The 18,268-nt window shown below is 47.1% G+C and overlaps 1 protein-coding gene across 1 annotated transcript in view; it reads left to right on the top strand.

Moving 5' to 3' along the window:
• BPIFB4 (BPI fold containing family B member 4) overlaps window positions 1-6,354 on the top strand; it is a 31,967-nt gene extending 25,613 nt beyond the window's left edge. Inside the window, exons 17-18 of the mRNA XM_050807096.1 lie at window positions 2,393-2,469; window positions 6,018-6,354. Coding sequence (XP_050663053.1) covers window positions 2,393-2,469; window positions 6,018-6,041 — 101 coding nt within the window. The 3' untranslated portion in view covers window positions 6,042-6,354. The remainder of the gene's footprint in view (window positions 1-2,392; window positions 2,470-6,017) is intronic.
• Window positions 6,355-18,268: the final 11,914 nt, after the last annotated feature.

Below are 18,268 nucleotides of genomic sequence, written 5' to 3'. Positions count from 1 at the left end.
TTATAAAGGAACTACAGGAATACATTCTCATTTTGAAAAGTTCCATTGGCACAGATAAAGCTAAAGTCGCTCTTACCGACGTCCCCAACCTCCTTCCTAGTCCAGAATCTGCCCCCCTGGGCGGCCATATCAAGTTAGGAGGTTTTCTTGCCCGACTTTATAAACAGAGTAGACTGAGCTTGCTTTGCTCTCTGTGGTGTCTCAGGAATGTTACTGGGAAGGCTGCTTGTTGAACTATGGGGGTCATCGGCTACTCACATTCTGGGACTGGGAAACTGCCCGATCCCTCAGGCCACTGGGCCCCAGACTCTCTCCCACTCCTGCTTCCTGGATGAGAAGACAAGGAGGGCTGGCACGTCCCAGCTGATGTCATCAGCTACACCAAAGGGGGTTCTTTTGGAGCCATCTTGATGTCAAACTAACCCTTGTTCTGGGCCCTGTGGCCAGAGGACGCTGAGTCTCACTGGTGGGGAAAGTGGTGGTTCCTCCGTGAGAGACGACGGGGTCAGGAGCTGGGCTGGGCCAACCTGGAAGGGAAGAGATGGAGCCTCTTACATGGCTTAATCACTAAGAGTGGTGTGAACTTGGGGGCGAATCTTTTAATCATACTGAAATGCAATTCACTATTTTCAAAATGAGATCTTAGACTAGGTCCATAGTCCCCAAAGTGAGCTCCGTAAAGCAGTCCCACAAAATACCCTGCAAAAAGGGTTCCATGACCGAGCAAATTTGGGAAGTGCTGAAGATACTCCTGCAGGGTAGATGCACGATGTCTTTAGCTTTTTGAAAAGTCCTGCTGGAATAGGGAAGTCTATTAAATTTCGCTTAATTTACTTCCCCAGCCACTCTTTCCTATCCCACTTCTTTTTCTCTCTTCCTGCTCTCTTTCCAGAACAGTAATTAGCAGGTTTACCTAGGCTCTGACAATCTGAAAACAAACAGCACATCCCATGGCAGAGTCAATGGTTGGGGCTCCACGTGCACCTTTCCATTACTTCACTCGGCAAACATTTGCTGTCTCCTCTATGACCAGGCAGACCAGGCAGACCAGGCAGGCCAGGCAGACAGCTGGGTGATGCTGGGGACACAGTTCTTTTTTATTTTATATTTTATTTATTTATTTATTTATTTATTTATTTATTTTGCGATGGAGTCTCACTCTGTGGCCCAGGCTACAGTGCAGTGGCGTGATCTCGGCTCACTGCAATCTCTGCCTCCCGAGTTCAAGAGATTCTCCTACCTCAGCCTCCTGAGTAGCTGGGATTACAACTGTGCACCACCACGCCCAGCTAATTTTTGTATTTTTAGTAGAGACGGGTTTTTGCCATGTTGACCAGGCTGGTCTCAAACTCCTGACCTCAAGTGATCCACCCACCTCAGCCTCCCAAGGGGATACAGTTCTTGCCTTCAAGGAACTCACAATGTGGTGGGAGTGACAGATACAGAAACAGAGAATTAATATTTTATAGTTTCTCTCACAGAGCAGTTCAGAGTTGGGATGGGGGTGCTGCAGGAGCCTAGAGTCATTTGGGGTCCAGAAAGCCTTGCAGAGGAGGTAACATCTGAACAGTCTCAGAGAGGGCTCAGAACTCACCACGGATGCTAGGGTGAGAGAACGTGCGCCAGGCAGGAGGAACTGCAGGGACAAAGGCCTAGAGGCATAAAAGAAATTGCCAGAGCCAGGAGTGGTACCTCACGCCTGTAATCCCAATACTTTGGGAGGCTGAGGCAGGTGGATCACGAGGTCAGGAGTTCAAGACCAGCCTGACCAATATGGTGAAACCCCATCTCTACTAAAAGCACAAAAATTAGCCAGGTGTGGTGGCGCATGCCTGTAGTCCCAGCTACTTGGGAGGCTGAGGTAGGAGAATCACTTGAACCCGGGAGGTGGATGTTTCAGTGAGCTGAGATCACGCCACTGCACTTCAGCCTGGGCGACAGAGCAAGACTCAGTCTCAAATAAACAAATAAAAGAAAGAAAGAAAGAATTGCCAGGTGTAGGCGCCATGGCTCATGCCTGTAATCTCAGCACTTTGGGAGGCTAAGGTGGGGGCAGATCACCTGAGGTCAGGAGTTCAAGATCAACCTGGCCAACAGAGTGAAAATTTGTCTCTACTGAAAAAAAAAAAAAAGCAAAAATTAGACTTGTTGGCGTGTGCCTATAATCCCAGCTACTTGGGAGGCTGAGGCAGGAGAATCTCTTGAACTTGGGAGGTGGAGGTGGAAATGAGCCAAGATTATGCCATTGCACTCCAGCCTGGGCAACAGAGCGAGACTCTCTCTCTAAAAAAGAAAAAAGAAATTGCCAATCTTCTTACAAATACTGCCAGCTTCTGGTGAGACCACCACCTCTCGGACCACTGACGATGTCTGACTGTTTTTTATTTTACAGCTGTGCTGGGTTCCGGCATCCCTCTCCCCAAAATCCTCAACATCGACTTTAGCAATGCAGACATTGACGTGTTGGAGGTAAGAGGAGATGGAGCTCCATTCTGCTTTCCCTCCCTGCCCTTTGCTCGTCACCTTTGACCACTGCATTCAGGCCAGGAACTGGGAAGAGGAAAAGAAGAGGAGGGAAGGGGAGGAAACAGGGTCCCCTTCCTTCCAAGTATGGGGCTGAGGGAACAAGGAACGGAGCTGTTAAGGATCCTTAAAGACACTCTCACATTCACAGTCTCATTTAGCCCTCACTACAGGCGTCATTGTTGCCGTCTTACAGATGGGAGAACTGAGGCTCACAGCAGTAAGGGGTTTACCCAAAATTGAATGTGACATAGTTCCTTGGAGCACCTTTATTGAGCACCTACCCTCTGCCAGGCACTGTGCAGGGGCCTGGGGATCCAGTAGTGAACAAAGACAAGCCTGGCCCTTGCAAAGCTCTCTCAGCGCAGTGGGGAGATGGCCTTTGGGTAATATTCCTGAAGTAATTGGCTAATTATAATCATGGCAGGTGCTTTGAAGTTCACATGCAGGGGCTCTTGTTTCCACAATAAAAACCACCTGTGGTCAATATCTGAAATTTGGAAAATACGAAAAAGATTAAACAAACATGTATGCATATATATATATATATATATTCCAGCAATTACTCCTGAGAACATTTTGCTACTTTTCATTCCAGTCTTTCTGAAGTTTTATTTTTAAACATGGCTTTGCTCAGGGAATCAGTAGCATTGGGGTTAAAGAACGAGGGCTTGGAGCCCAGTGACCCGGGTTCAAATCCTAACTCTGCCAGTTTCCAGCTGGGTAACCTCTCCAAGCCCCCATTTATTTCCTCTATAAAAAGGGGCTAATCCTAGTACCTACCCATAGGGCTGCTTTTAGGAGAAAATGGGATTCTGTGTGTAATGTGCCTTGCACAGGCCTGGCACATGATAAGCATTTCTGGAAGTGTCCACCATTATAAATACCATCACTATAATAAAGGATGCTGCAGTGAACATCTCAATGCACAAACTGTTTCTTGATTCTAGATTTAGTTCCTTGGAACAAACTCCCAGAAATGGAATGAATGAGCCCTTTGCACCAAATTGACAATTTCCTTGCCAAAGGAAATTGCCCCTCACATTTGTCCCTCACATTCATGACAGGCTCAGACTCAGGGAACAGCCCCCTTCCCATATTGCGGGGACAGTCAAGGGAGGTGGACAATGACCTTTGATGGGCAGTGCGGGCAGGGGTCAGATGCTGGCTCTGGGACAGTCCCCTGCCCTGACCCCATCTCTTGAGATCCTACAGGACCTCAGCATTGCTTTGAGTCTCAGTTTTCTCATCCGAAAATGGGAAGCAATAATGGCCACCTCATACAGTTTGTGGTGATAAATTAAACGAGATACAGCATTTTATTATAAAATGTTATTATTCACTTCAACAAAGGGGTTAGGAAACACCAACAGGATTGGCACAGGTTTACCTTCATCATCATCATCATCATCTCTACTATTTACTGAGATATTCAGTGCCCCATGCATAGTTTTTCATGGATTTGGCCTTATCACAGCCCTGGTTGATGTTTGCCCTCACTTAATAGATGAATGACTTGAGTATCAGAGAGGGTAGGCCGCGTGCTCAAGGTCACCCAGCTGGTGAGAATTAGCGTTTCCACGGAAACAGTGTGAAGCAGCTCAAACCAATGGCTCTCAGTGGGGCTGTACTGCACCCTCCCTGGCCCCCAGGGCCTTTTTGAAGTTGATGGGGATGAATTTTTCTTTCCTGAATGCGTGCAAATTTTCATATCAAAATACATATTGTTTTATTATAAATGACTTACCTTTTTTATCCTTTATATTCTGGTAAAGGAATTATACTGGTTTTTGAAATACATGTATACACAGGCTATAGAATCTGTGAAATTTATTCCAGAATAGTAAGATAGCACAAATGCCTGTGATAAATGCGTAATGGGTAATGGGTTTGAAAGGTTTAAAGAAAACCTCAGTCCCAGGCTTGGCCCTGTAGGCTCCCCTGTAAGTGGCAGCTGCTATTATTATTATTATTATTATTATTATTATTATATAGGTCTTAGCCATTTATTTTGACTTTTTATTTTGAAATAATTTTAGGCACACAGAAAAGTTGCAAACATAGTACAGAGAGTTCCAGAATACCCTTCTCCCAGCTTCCCCTAATGTTAACATCTTACATAACCAGAATACCATGATCAAAACCCAGAAATTAACATTGGTACAAAATCGTGAAGAATCTGCAGATGTATTCACCAGTTTCCTTTCTATTGCCTTTGGTCTGGTTCAGGGTCTAGCCGAGGACCCCCTCTTACATTCAGTTGTCACGTCTCTTTAGAGTCCTCTAAGGCGGGACAGTTCCTCACCTTTTCCTTGTGTTTCATGACCTTGACATTTCCGATGAGTCTGGCCTGTTTTGTGCAATGTGCCCTGGAATTGATGGACACTTTTTTCACGATTGGATTGAAGTTTTGTATTTTTTGGCAAGGACACCACAGAAGTGACGCAGTCCCCAGTGCATCCTTTCAGCGGGTACCGATGTCCATGTGACTCATTCCTGGAGGTGTTCACTGTGGGTGCTTGCTTAAAGTGTTTCTTCACTGTAAAATTACTATTTTTCCCTTCGTAACTAATCAAGCTCTTGTGAGGAGGTACCTGGAGACCATGCAAATATCCTGTTTCTTGATAGACTTTCTCCCACTAATTTTTGCCATTCAGTGTTCATGGTTTTGCCTGCAACTGTCATGACTGGTGTGTGCCTAATGGCGATATTCTGCTTCTCTAGTTCCTTTGACATGTGTCAGTTGGAATTCTACCAAGGAAGAGCTGTCCCTTCTCCTCCATGTATTTATGTATTCATTTAATTATTTATTTCTGTCGCTAGAGACTCATGAATAGTTCTTTTGGTCTATGGGTTATCATCTCTTTTATTACCTATATTACTGAAGTTTTTTTCTTTTGTTTTGTTTTGTTTTTTGAGACGGAGTTTTGCTCTTGTTGCCCAGCCTAGAGTGCAGTGGTGCGATCTCGGCTTGCTGTAACCTCCACCTCCCGGGTTCAGGCGATTCTCGTGTCTCAGCCTCCTAGCTGGGATTACAGGTGTGCGCCACCGTGCCAGGCTAATTTTTGTATTTTTAGTAGAGATGGGGTTTCACCACATTGGCTAGGCTGGTCTCGAACTCCTGACCTCAGGTGATCCGCCTGCCTCAGTCTCCCAAAGTGTTCGGATTACAGGCCTGAGTCACCACACCTGGCCAAAGAATTTTTTTTTTAATTATGAAAACTGGATCTTGGAAGACTGTGAAGAGGAACTCAGGCCTATTTCGCTTATTTTGGGGAATAAGGGGACGGGAAGTGTCTTTCCCAAGGTCCTCTGTACAGGGCCGGATAATGACACAGCCGGTGCTCCTCGGGCCTGCATGACCCCTTTATCTCCGCTGTTCAGAGTTACTGCTTCCTGGAAACATGACCAGCCAGATCCGTAGGCAGGTGAGTAGCGAGGCTCTAGCCACAGCCACCCCACCCATCACCAGCTACTCTGTTCTGCCATCCAAGGACCTTCTGGTGCTGAGCGCGTGAATGACAGAGGCAGAGATGCTGCTGCAGCTGGAAGAAGCCGGAACCAGTCTCAGAGAGGCTCGGCCTGGAAACAGACCCCTGCCCAGAGTCCTCTCAGCCTCCATGACAGGTCCCTCCCTGGCCCCCCAACCCTCTTCCTCCCTTGCCCCAACCCTGAGAAATCGTCCAGCAACTACCTGTTGGCAAACATTCCCTTCCATGGTCAGCCTGCCAGGAGGAGGAGAGTCACCTTAGGGCTGGAGGCCTCTCAGACCCCATCCCGACAGCAGGTTGAGTATTCCCACTTTCAATAAAAGACTCCACTTTCCCTGCACTTGTGACGAGTTTCCATGAAGGACCCTCCCTCAGGGTCTGGGTGGTTTGGGGATTTTTCCCTCTTTGGCTGCGCCTGGGCACTTGGCAGTTGTAGCTACAACTGGGGGGAGGATGATCCCTCTGGGGACAGCAGGGGAACCAGCCTGTCTCTTCACATTAAAACAACCACAAGCATTCTACAGAGGGGTCCCCTGCCACCAGGACAGCTTCATACCTCACTACTCCCGACTCTGACATCAGGAGGTCATTAAAGTGCAGGAATTTTGGAGTAGGGAGGATGAGGTTCAAATCCCAACTCTGTCACTTGGTTGTGTGACTTGATGAGGTCCTTAGCCTTCCTGAACCTCAATTTTCCCATCTGTAAAATGGATAATAGTAATAATTATTATACTCCAGAATGAGTGTGAGGATATTAAATAAGGTCAGGTGTTTCTGAAGTGCTTAACACTGAGGCTGACACGCAGTAGGTGCTCAATATAATAAAGTGTGAGCATGTGGAACCCTTTGCTCTAGTCAGAGGTAAACTGAGGACAAGGAGAAGTCCTTCGCATGTCTCTTGGTGAAGACAATGCCCAGGGGACCCCTCCTAGGGACAGTGCCACGTCTCCCTGTAGAGCCATAGGGCACATTCAGGGCAGTTTAGGAGAGTTATTTGATCCCAGCCTTGAGGGCATGCAGAAATACTGAAGTCCCTTTTACATAATTAAGGATTTTTTTTCCTCCTAGTGATTTTTAAAAAGACTGTTTTTTCATGTCTCGTTTGTTTTCTTTTACTTAAATATCAGGAATCCAAGCTACTGGGCTGTAGGGTTCAATATTAGATTTCTGGCTTCATCATCCATCCATTCTTGAATTCACTGACTGTCTGGCAATTGTTTAGGGACTGGGATTTCTACACTTGACAAGGGACACAGGGCTTCTGTCCTCGTGAAGGTTAGGTTCTAATCCATGAGACAGACATTAAGTAATTACAGCATAAGTAAACAATAATAAGTAAATCAATAAACAGAGGCCATTTGAGATTGTCATAAGAGCTATAAAGGGAATAAACAGGGACTCATATCGGGGAGGGAAGGGGCGGGAGGTGGCACCACTGGGTGGTCAGGGAAGGCATCTCTGAGGAGGAAACAGGAGGAAACACATCATCAGAGACCCCTCTGAGGGCCTTCACAGCCCACCACCCTTCCCTCCGCAGCTTCCTGGGTCTAGGTCCCTCCTGGTCTCCTTAGTAATGCCCAAACCCTAACTAACCCCTTGGAGGAGGAAGGGGCTCAGAGAGAAGTAAGGTGGGACTTCCTGTCCAGCCGGCCCAGGGAAGGGCTAAAGGGGAGGAAGTCCTGACTTACAGGGTGGTGCTTGGGAAGGAGGCTGCTCCATTCCTGTCATGGCTGACCTCTCTCTCCTTCCGCTGTGTTAGAACCACCTGCTATAAATCCTCATGAATTCATCCATTTGTTTTCATCTCTACACCACCCTGGTTTCACTCCCATCATCTCTCCCCTGGGCCGCTGCTCCAGCCTCCCCACTGCTCCCCTACCTTCCACTTCTGCCCTGACTGATACAGGGCAGGTGAACCCCAGAATTGGGGCTTATCCCAGGAGGGGTCTTGGCTTCTCCCAGGAAAGAATTCAAGGGCAAGCTGGTGGTGTTAGACAGCAGCTTTTATTGAAGCAGCAGTGCACAGCAGCAGCAGAGGTACTGCTCCTTGATGAGCAGGGCTTCCCCACAGGCAGTGTGCCCAAAGGAGCAGCGGATGGGCTGTTGGCAGCTGTATATCTACCCACTTTTAATTATATGCTAGTTAAGAGGTGGGTTATTTGGAACTTTCTGGGAAAAGAGCTGGAAGTTTCTGGAACCATTTAAGGTAACTTCTGAGTTGCTGCCATGGCCCATTGCCATGACATTTGTGAACTGTCATGGCCTTGTGGGAGTGTCCTTATGCTAATGAGCAGTGAGGGCGGCAACTAGAGTCGTTTTCGTGGCCATGTGCTGGTTTTCCCTGAATTCCCCACTGCACCCTGTTTTGACCAAATCCTGCTCTGATTAGCAGGGTCATGACCAAGGTTATGACCAGTGCTTGGAAAACAAGTCCTGGTGATCTCCTACCTCTCTACCATCCATTTGCCACTCAGCTGTAACAGGGCTGGATTTTTAAAACTGCAGATTCGATCACCTTCCTCCCCAGGTTTTCCTTCCATGAGCTTTTCGTGGGCCCAGAGCAAAATCCAGACCCTCACCCCTGCCCACAATGTCCTACAGGGTCTTCCCCCATCCCCGTTCCCCAGCCCACCTCTCCCTAGTCTTCTGCTGAAGAAGGGAAAGTGAAGCCCTCCACGGGGCCCTCCCACCCTAAAAAAAAGGTTTGGCGTTACAAATAACTCTTTTCAGCCAGGCACGGTGGCTCGTGCCTGTAATCCCAGCACTTTGAGAGACCAAGCTGGGTGGATCGCCTGAGGTCAGTTCAAGACCAGCCTGCCCAACATGGCGAAACCCCGTCTCTACTAAAAATACAAAAATTAGCCAGGTGTGGTGGCATGCCCCTGTAATCCCAGCTACTTGAGAGGCTGAGGCAGGAGAATTGCTTGAACCCGGGAGGCAGAGGTTGCAGTGAGTCAAGATCGTGCCACTGCACTCTAGACTGGAGGAGAGTGTGAGACACCGTCTCAAAATAGATAGATAGATAGATAGATAGATAGATAGATAGATAGATAGATAGATAGAATAACCCATTTCATTTTCCATTGGGTCTGGTTTCTCAAAAGTCAAATGACATGCTCGTGTGTTCTTGTAACGTGAAAAAATGGAAGGATTTGGGAGACTAGGAAAGGAGGAAGAGACTGGATTGGGCCAGATGAGAATTTGGGCAGAGCAGCATGGGGCTGAGTGCCCAGATGACGGTGGATGGTCAGGAAGGCTGGGAATTTTGGGGAAGAGGGGTGAAGCAGGATGTGATTAGTGCTGCTGACTCAGAAGAGGGGCCTTAACACCCGGCCTGATGATCCAGGGCTCAGACCACACTGCTCCATTCTACTGCTCATGACAGTGGATCAAACCATCACTGCACCCTGCGTTGACCATGACAAAACCAAGTGAACGGTTGTTTTAAATTTAAACACAAGAAAAGCCTCACTGAGCATCTCCACCAGTTTGGGATGATATTGAGGTTTCACTGATGACCAGAGATGCTCCTTAAAATGTCAGGATTCCAGCTGTCTGCCTGTGAGTGCTCTGGGCTCCCGGAAGCCTTGTGCGGAAGCAGATTTCATGCCAGAATATGCCATGTATCTCCGCTAATGTCTTAATTCAGTTGTAGATGACAAATAACAAACTTGAACAGCCTCCTAAAGACTTCACTTAGTAGATGTTTCTGCTATTAATCCTGAGTAACAAACCATCTCAAAACTTAATAGCACAAAACACAATTTTAGCTTCCTCACAGATTCTGTGGGTCAGAACAGCTTATCTCTGCTCCAAGATGTCTGAGGGCCTCAGCTGGGAAGACTCAGACAACTGGGGGTGATTTCACAGCTGGGGGCTGGAATCATTTGGAGGTTTCTTCACTCACCTGCCTGCTGGTTGCTGGTTGATGTTGGCTGTCAGCTGGGACACCTGCACATGGCCCCTCTGGGTACTGGGTTCCAAGAGCGAGTATCCCAAGGGAGCAAAATGAAAGCCGCATGGTACTTTTGTGATCCAGTTTTGGAAGTCACGTGTCATTTCTGCTTATACACAGTTAGTCAAGGTGGTCACAAGAGCCCTTCCAGGTTCATCAAAGTGGCCACTTCATCAGCCTTATCACAATGGCATAGAACCCTGATGATACCGGTGGGCTGGGGAAGGTCCCCAGATGCCAGTGGGACCTTGACTCCAGCCAGCATCCAGGCTCTTGACACCATTGCAAGAAGGAATTCAAGGATGAGTCAGAAAATAGTGGAAGTATGGAGATTTATTACAAAGTGAAAAGTATGCACTCAAAAAAAAGGGAGTGCAGGTGCCCTTAAGACAGTCATGTGAGGGGGTTTGAGGCTGCTGCCTGTGTGGGTTTCTTTAATCAAGGGGTGGAATATTCATAAAGATTCCTGAAAAAAGGTGGACGTTTCTTGGAACTGTGGTGCCATTCATTTTTACACCAAACATGGATGTTCCTGGAACTGTCATCGTGCTGGAGAGTATGTGATTTGGTATGTTAATGAGCATATAATGAGGGCCTAGGTGAAACCTAGGTCAAATCCAGCGCCATGTTTGGTCCAGTTGGTCTTAGCCAGCTTGGTGCACACCATTTTTCACCATCTTATCAGCCCATACCCTCCGCAGGTATTTCAACAGTTTGATTTCACCAGTCATGTGAAATTGCTGCCTGGAATTTTCCATTCTCTTGCAACCACCCAGTATTATTCATACCTCATTTTCAGTGACCCTAGCATCTCTGAAGTGGTTCACTTTGTTTCTTCTTAGCTTCACCACCCTGACCTTCAATCCCACACCAGTAGTCTTAGTTGTACGCTGACTACTAGAAAGAGTACTATGCTACTCCTGTCCTCCTATTTCTCAGATGAGGCAAGTGAGGTTCAGAAAGACAAAGAGCATCCCCCAGAAGCAGCAGGCTGGTGATTCCCAGGAAACACTTGGTTTCTTATGTACTACTGCATCACAAGCCACCTTGATATTCAGTAGCTTAACAAACCCAACTCTTTATTATTTTTCATGCTTCTGTGGTTTAACCAAGCAGTTCTAAGTGTGGCGTTGGCTGGGGCACTGGGATAGCTGAACAGTCCAAATGACCTCACTCACACAGCTGGTAGTTTTGTCAGCCACTGGTTAGGAGCTCAGCTGGGACTCTTGGCTAGGGAGCCTCTGTTCTCCTCCATATAACTGCTTAAGTTTCCTCTTAATATGGTAAGATTCCAGAATGGCGAAGGTGAAAGCTACAGATTTCTTAAGGCCTAAGCTTGGAAATTAATTATACAGTGTCGCTTCTACTATTATTTTTGTCAAAACAGCCCATGAGTCAGCCCAGATTCAAGGAGACAGGAAGTGGACTCAGCCCAGATTCAAGGAGACAGGAAGTGGACTCCACCCAGCAATGGAATGGGTGGCAAAGAATATGTGATCATCTTGAATTCACCACAGGCTCTCCAGTTGGTAGTGAAGCAGGTGAACAAAGTTGAAAGCCCAGGGTGTCAATCCCAGAGTGGTTTGTAAACATGAAGAACAACTAATGCACAACGGGAGGAGGATAGTTAGAATAATTATGTTCAATGTATGCGGTAGAGTACTGTATCACTGTTAACAAAAGACACAGAAACGTATTTGTAATACATTGGTACATGAAAAAAGAGTTTATAAAAACACTGCGCAGGGCATAATCCCATTTTTATTTAGGGAAAATTTTACCCAAGTTTACCTGTATGTGCACAGAAAAGCTACTGGAAGAACATACACCATCATTCTCGTGATGGTTATCTCAGAGGGTGATGTTAATTTCTTTTCTTTTATTCTTTTAGCAAATTTGTATTTTCTTTTAAAAATTACCACAGAAATTGATTTTTTTTAATAAAAAAGAAATTCCCAAAGAGCACCAAAACAACCCAGTTATTCCCTCTGGGGACTGCAGCCAGGCACTGCGCCTGAGGGCTTCCCTTCAGTGTAGCCCTCACTAGTGTCAGTGCAGCCCCAGCTCAAGAGAGCCTCTTTGAGTAAAGACTTCCCAAGACCTCTTCTCCTGCCCTGTGCTCCCAGCCAGGATCCTCTCCCAGTGACTTGGGAATCCTGGACAAGGCAGCACCCACAGCTCCTCCTAGGGGCTGCTTGGGTGAGAAAATCCTTGCGCCTTCTGGTGTTAGTGGGTTAGTCTTTGGATTAGGTGAAGTGACCTCTTGCGTGTAAATTCACGGACACAGGTCAGGTGTGACAGACAGGATAAATGGGAAGGAGCTAGTGTTTATTAATTGCCTAGCAAGTGCAGCAGCAGTGCCAGGCATTGCCCATTGATATGGTTTGGCTGTGTCCCCACCACAATTTCAACTTGAATTGCATCTCCCAGAATTCCCACATGTTGTGGAAGGGACCCAAAGGGAGGTAATTGAATCATGGGGGCCGGTCTTTCCTGTGCTATTCCCATAATAGTGAATAAGTCTCACGAGATTTAATGGGTTTTTCAGGGGTTTCCACTTTTGCTTTTTCCTCATTCTCTCTTGCCACTGCCATGTAAGCAGTGCCTTTCACCTTCCGCCATGATTCTGAGGCCTCCCCAGTCCCAGCCATGTGGAACTGTAAGTTCAATTAAACCTCTTTTTCTTCCCAGTCTCAAGTATGTCTTTATCAGCAGTGTGAAAACAGACTAATACAGTACATTGGTACCTGTAGAGTGGTGTGTTGCTGAAAAGGTATCTGAAAATGTGGAAGCAACTTTGCAACTGGGTAATAGGCAGAGGTTGCAATAGTTTGGAGGGCTCAGAGGAAGACAGGAAAATGTGGGAAAGTCTGGAACTTTCTAGAGACTTGTTGAATGGCTTTGTCCAAAATGCTGGTAGCAATGTGGACAATAAGGTCCAGGCTGATGTGGCTTCAGGTGGAGCTGAGGAACTTGTTGGGAATTGAAGTAAAGGTAACTCTTGTTATGTTTTAGCAGAGACTGACAGTATTTTGCCTCTGCCCCCAGAGATCTGTGGCACTTTGAACTTGAGAAAGATGATTTAGGGTATCTGGAGGAAGAAATTTCTAAGAAGCAAAGCATTCAAGAGGTGACTTGGGTACTGCTAAAGGCATTCAGATTTATAAGGGAAGCAGAGCATTAAAGTTTGGAAAATTTGCAGTTTGATTATGTGATAGAAAAGAAAAACCCATTTTCTGGGGAGAAATTCAAGCTGATTGCAGAACTTTGTATAAGTAGCAAGGAGCCTAATGTTAATCCCAAGACCATGGGGAAAATGTCTCCAGGTCATGTCAGAGACCTTCATGGCAGCCCCTTCCATCACAGGCCCAGAGTCTCAGGAGGAAAAAATGGTTTCGTGGGCTGGGCCCAGGGTCCCTGTGCTGTGTGCAGCCTGGGGACTTGGTGTCTTACACCCCAGCCACTCCAGCTGTGGCTGAAAGGGGCCAACATACAGGTTGGCCTGTGGCTTCAGAGGGTGGAAACCCAAGCCTTGGCAGCTTCCACATGGTGTTGAGCCTGCACAGAAGTCAAGAATTGAGGTTTCGGAACCTCCGCCTAGATTTCAGATGTATGGAAATGCCTGATGCTCAGGCGAAAGTTTGCTGTAGGGGCAGTGCCTTCATGGAGAACCTCTGCTAGGGCAGTGCAGAAGGGAAATGTGGGGTCACAGCCCCTACACAGAGTCTTTACTATGGCACTGCCTAGTGGAGCTGTGAGAAGAGGGCCACTGTCCTCCAAACCCCAGAATGGTAGATCCACTGACAGCTTGCATCATGCACCTCGAAAAGCCACAGACACTCAATGCCAGCCCATGAAAGCAACTGGGAGGGAGGCTGTACCCTGCAAAGTCACAGGGGCAGAGCTACCCAAGACCATGGGAACCCACTTCTTCCATCAATGTGACCTGGATACGAGATATGGAGTCAAAGGAGATCATTTTGGAGCTTTGAAATTTGACTTCACCGCTGGATTTCAGACCTACATGGACCATGCAACCCCTTTGTCTTGGCCAATTTCTCCCATTTGGGATGGCTGTATTCACCAAATGCCTGTGCCCCCATTGTATCTAGGAAGTAACTAGCTTGCTTTTGATTTTACAGGCTCATAGGCAGAAGGGACTTGCCTTGTCTCAGATGAGACTTTGGACTGTGAACTTTTGGGTTAAGGCTGAAATGAGTTAAGACTTTGCGGGACTGTTGGGATGGCATGGTTGGTTTTGAAATGTGAGGACATGAGATTTGGAGGGGCCAGGGGCTGAATGATATAGTTTGAGTGTGTCCCCACCACAAACTCAACTTGAATTGTATCTCCCAGAATTCCTATGTGTTGTGGGAGGGACCTGGGGGAGGTAACTGAATCACGGGATCTGGTCTTTCGCATGCTATTCTCATGATAGTGAATAAGTCTCATGAGGTCTGATGGCCTTAGCACCTGCTCCCTGAGGGAAAAGGAGAGCAACTTGCAAGCTGTGAAAGGCGGTACCCATTGAAGGGGCTGTTGGTCTTTCTGTCACCATTCACAACCTCAGCGTGACTCTTCCTGGAACCCTCTTGAGGGGTTTGAGGAACGTGAGAGCAGGAGGAGGCTGCAGCCCAGAGAGGCTGAGAGGCTCAGCCACATCACACAGCACTGACCCCAGTGGGCCTCTCCTGATCCCCCCTGCCATCCCTCTCAGGTACCCTGGCTCTATCCAGTGCCCTCTGAGTGCCACTAGTATGGGAACGGGAGTCAGCCACAAGGTGGCTGGGACACTGCCCGGGGATGGCTGGCTGGCCTCCTGTCTGCCTGCAGGCTTTTCACCTGTTTCATACTTTACTCAGCAAGAGAAAGAAAAACGGCGGCATGTCCCAGCTGCTCCACTTGCTTGCTAGCTGGATGAACCTGAGCTGGTCGCTTAAGCTCTCTGAGCCTCACATCCTCATCTGAAGTGAGGATAAGACTCCTTATTGCCCAGGATGGCTGTGAGAGTTTCACAAAATAATCAATGGGTATATTAGAGAAATCTGAGACAGAGAAGAGTCAGTCCCACGACTGGCCAATGGCAGAGCTGGGACCTGCCCTGAAGCCCTGGTGCAGATTCCAGATCCAGCCTTGGATGCTCCGAGGGCTCTGGGTGCCCCTGTGGGAAGGGAGAATTCTGGTGCAATGATTGGCAATTCCAGAGAAACGGTGACACTTCTCTCAGCCAGCACCAGGATTCCCTCAGGAAAACCAGGATCCCTTAGGAACATTGCCAATTCCCTAGAATTCCATATATCTCCAGAAGGATGCATGAAAACCACTGGTTGGGTAAGCATAGACACAGAATGCACAAAGAGAGAGGGAAGGAAAGAAAGAGAGAAGGAAAGAAAGGAAAGAAGGAAGGAAGGAAGGAAGGAAGGAAGGAAGGAAGGAAGGAAGGAAGAAAAACATTGGTGAGGTGTGTGATCACAACAGGGTTGCTGGGTGGCTAGGAGACATTGGTGGGAGGCAGGTTTTTCACCGTACATTTTTCTGTCTTCTGAATTTTAAACCACAACAATGTATTCCATATTCAAAAATAAACTAAAGCATTTAGTTAACTCACTTTCTATATGCAGTCAAAAATAAATCAAGGCTGGATGTGGTGGCTTATGCCTGTAATTCCAGGACTTTAGCAAGCCAAGGTGGGAGGATCCCTTGAGCCCAGGAGTTTGAGAGCAGTCTGGGCAGCATGGTGAAACCCCATTTCTACATAAAATTTAAAAATTAGCCGGGCGTGATGGTGGGCACCTGTAGTCCCAACTACTCGGGAGGCTGAGGTGGGAGGATTGCTTGAGCCCAGAAGGTCAATGCTGCAGTGAGACGTGATCACACTGCTGTACTCCAACCTGGGCAACAGAGCAAGACTCTGTCAACAAATAAATAAATAAATATAAAAATATATACTGAACAGCAGGCATCATTTAAAAATTTTTGTATATGGGCTGCCTTTCTCACCCACAAATGCCAGTACCTGTTTCTGAGTTTGAGAAAAGCCTTTAGAACATCTCCAGACACCTGCTCTGGGAGGACAGTGTTGCTTACATAAGAGAGGTGGAGAAGAAAAGCCCAGCGACTTGTCCTGGAACTCTGGGCGCACCCCGGCAGGTGACATCCCAGGCCATTCTTGCTGGGCCCTCCCTCTGGTGGGTCCCTGGGCTCAGCTCAGCCAGCCCTCCTGCTGTGTGCACAGGTTGCTCAGCTTCCTCAGTGGCTCCACAGTGGACATGAGCATCATGGCTCCCTTTGTGCTCTCCCAGACCAAGCTGGGCCAAATCTCTCTTGACTTGCAGAACTGCCAGCCAGTCTTCACTAGGATCCACATGCGAGCAGGGTAGGTACAGTGCAGGGAGGGCTGAGTGCCCTGCAGGGTGCAGTGCGGGGACAATGCCATGCTGTAGTGATCACCAGGCTTACTGGGGCCAGAACTCCAGAAAACTATGCCACCAGAATACCTCTCTTCTTATTTCAGAGTCCCCTCTCCTGCCCAGGTTTCTCTACCAGGGAGGTTAGATTTCTAAGCAGGAGGAATACCTTCTTTCTGAAAGCACACACCTTCCTTCATAGTGCCCCTGCCTATAGGGAATCTGGCATGCTCACTTTTTTGCGCTTACATAGAGAGATCCTGGACAGGATCACTGTCAAATCACTTCCCACTCTGTGTTGTAATTGTCTGCATATGCCTGCGTGAGCTCTATAGGAGCAGAGGCTGCCTTAGACTCATCATTTATTTATTCAACAAATATGGAGCCAGGTAGGCACTGTGTTGTTCCTGGAGAACAAGACGGAGAAAGATGGGTGGATGGTTAAATGAATAAATGAATGAAAGTGCAGATAGGAGGAGGGGTGGCTGGGAGGATGGATGGATAGATAGATGGATGGATGGATGGTGGTTGGATGGATGAATGAAGGATGGATGAGTAGATAAATGGATGGAGGCAAGGACGGATAGAGGGATGGACTGAAGTATAAATAGAACAAATGATGGACTTTAGTAGACTACCCTGAAAACTTTAGTAGACTACCCTGAAAAGACTTTAGTAGACTACCCTGAAAACCTAAGTTTGGCTCACGAGATGAGGTCTAAAAACACATGCTTACTTAATTTAAGAGCCATGCGCTCAGGGTTAACCAGGTTCTGTAGCACTCTATTTCAAACAGATCATTCTCTAAACAAGCGTCCAGAGGCTGGGCTGGGGACCCAGTCACCATGATGATCTCTAAGGTCATTATTTCATGGTTGAGAAGGATGCGATAAGCCTCAGGGAGGTGCTATAAATCAGGAGTGCTACAGTTCAATTTCATCATGGGTTTAACAAGGTAGGCAGGCAAGACTGAGAATTCAACCGCATGATCTCTGAGATCCTTTCTAACTCCCAGATTCTGAATTCAATGCCTTAGAACATGCGTCACATGCTCAAATGCCTATTAGGGGTAGGAAGGTAGCATAAATTAGTAAGCGGGGTCCAGTTTAAAGAAATACAACATTTGAGTTCAATTTCAATTTTCGGGATGCAATAGAGAGTGGCAGGGACTGTAGCAAATTGGACAGCACATGTCTCATCTGAAGCGGGTAGCCCCTCCTTGGCTCCAGTTGACTGTGGCCATATGGGAAAGCTGGCCCAGTCTTGCCAGTTTTCTGTATTTTGAAGAGACTGGAAAGTAAATTCTGAAACCTCACTGTAAAAATTTAAAAGACTATTTTTGCAAAAGAAAACACACCTATGGGCCTCGTGTGGCCTGCCAGCCTGCCATTCTACAGTCTCTATTTTAGAACCTGATTTCTAAGGAGAAATGCCCTCTAAGTGCCTTAGGTCAAGTCACAAAGAATGTAAGACACTCCTTGTTTAAGAGAAGGCAGGTACCCTGTGGTGAAGGGTTGAATGCCCTCCAGCCAATTTCTTTCACTCATTTAGTCTTCACAACAACTGTATTTTACATTTTATAGATAAGAGGCACAGAGAGGTTATATAAATTGGACAAGGTCATACAGTCAGGAAATAGTGACGCTGGGATTCAAGCAATCTGTGTTTTTAACTATGCAGGCAGTTTGAGTTAACATATGCCATGAACTTAGACTACTCCCTAGAGCAAAGGAAACCTTTTGTAACCTTTAGCTATAATTGTTATTATTTCTAATGTTCCTACTCCCCAGCCTGCTCTCTGCAGTGATGGAGACCACGTTGAAATGGATCCTGGATACCTCCCTACCCAACATGGTAAATTTGAAAAGGGAAACTACGCAGACCCTGTGCAG

Source organism: Macaca thibetana, chromosome 10 (assembly GCF_024542745.1).
Source record: "Macaca thibetana thibetana isolate TM-01 chromosome 10, ASM2454274v1, whole genome shotgun sequence".
Classification (NCBI taxonomy): Eukaryota; Metazoa; Chordata; class Mammalia; order Primates; family Cercopithecidae; genus Macaca; species Macaca thibetana.
Note: the sequence above shows the minus strand (reverse complement) of the source record. Positions and strands in the feature narration are given on the sequence as shown.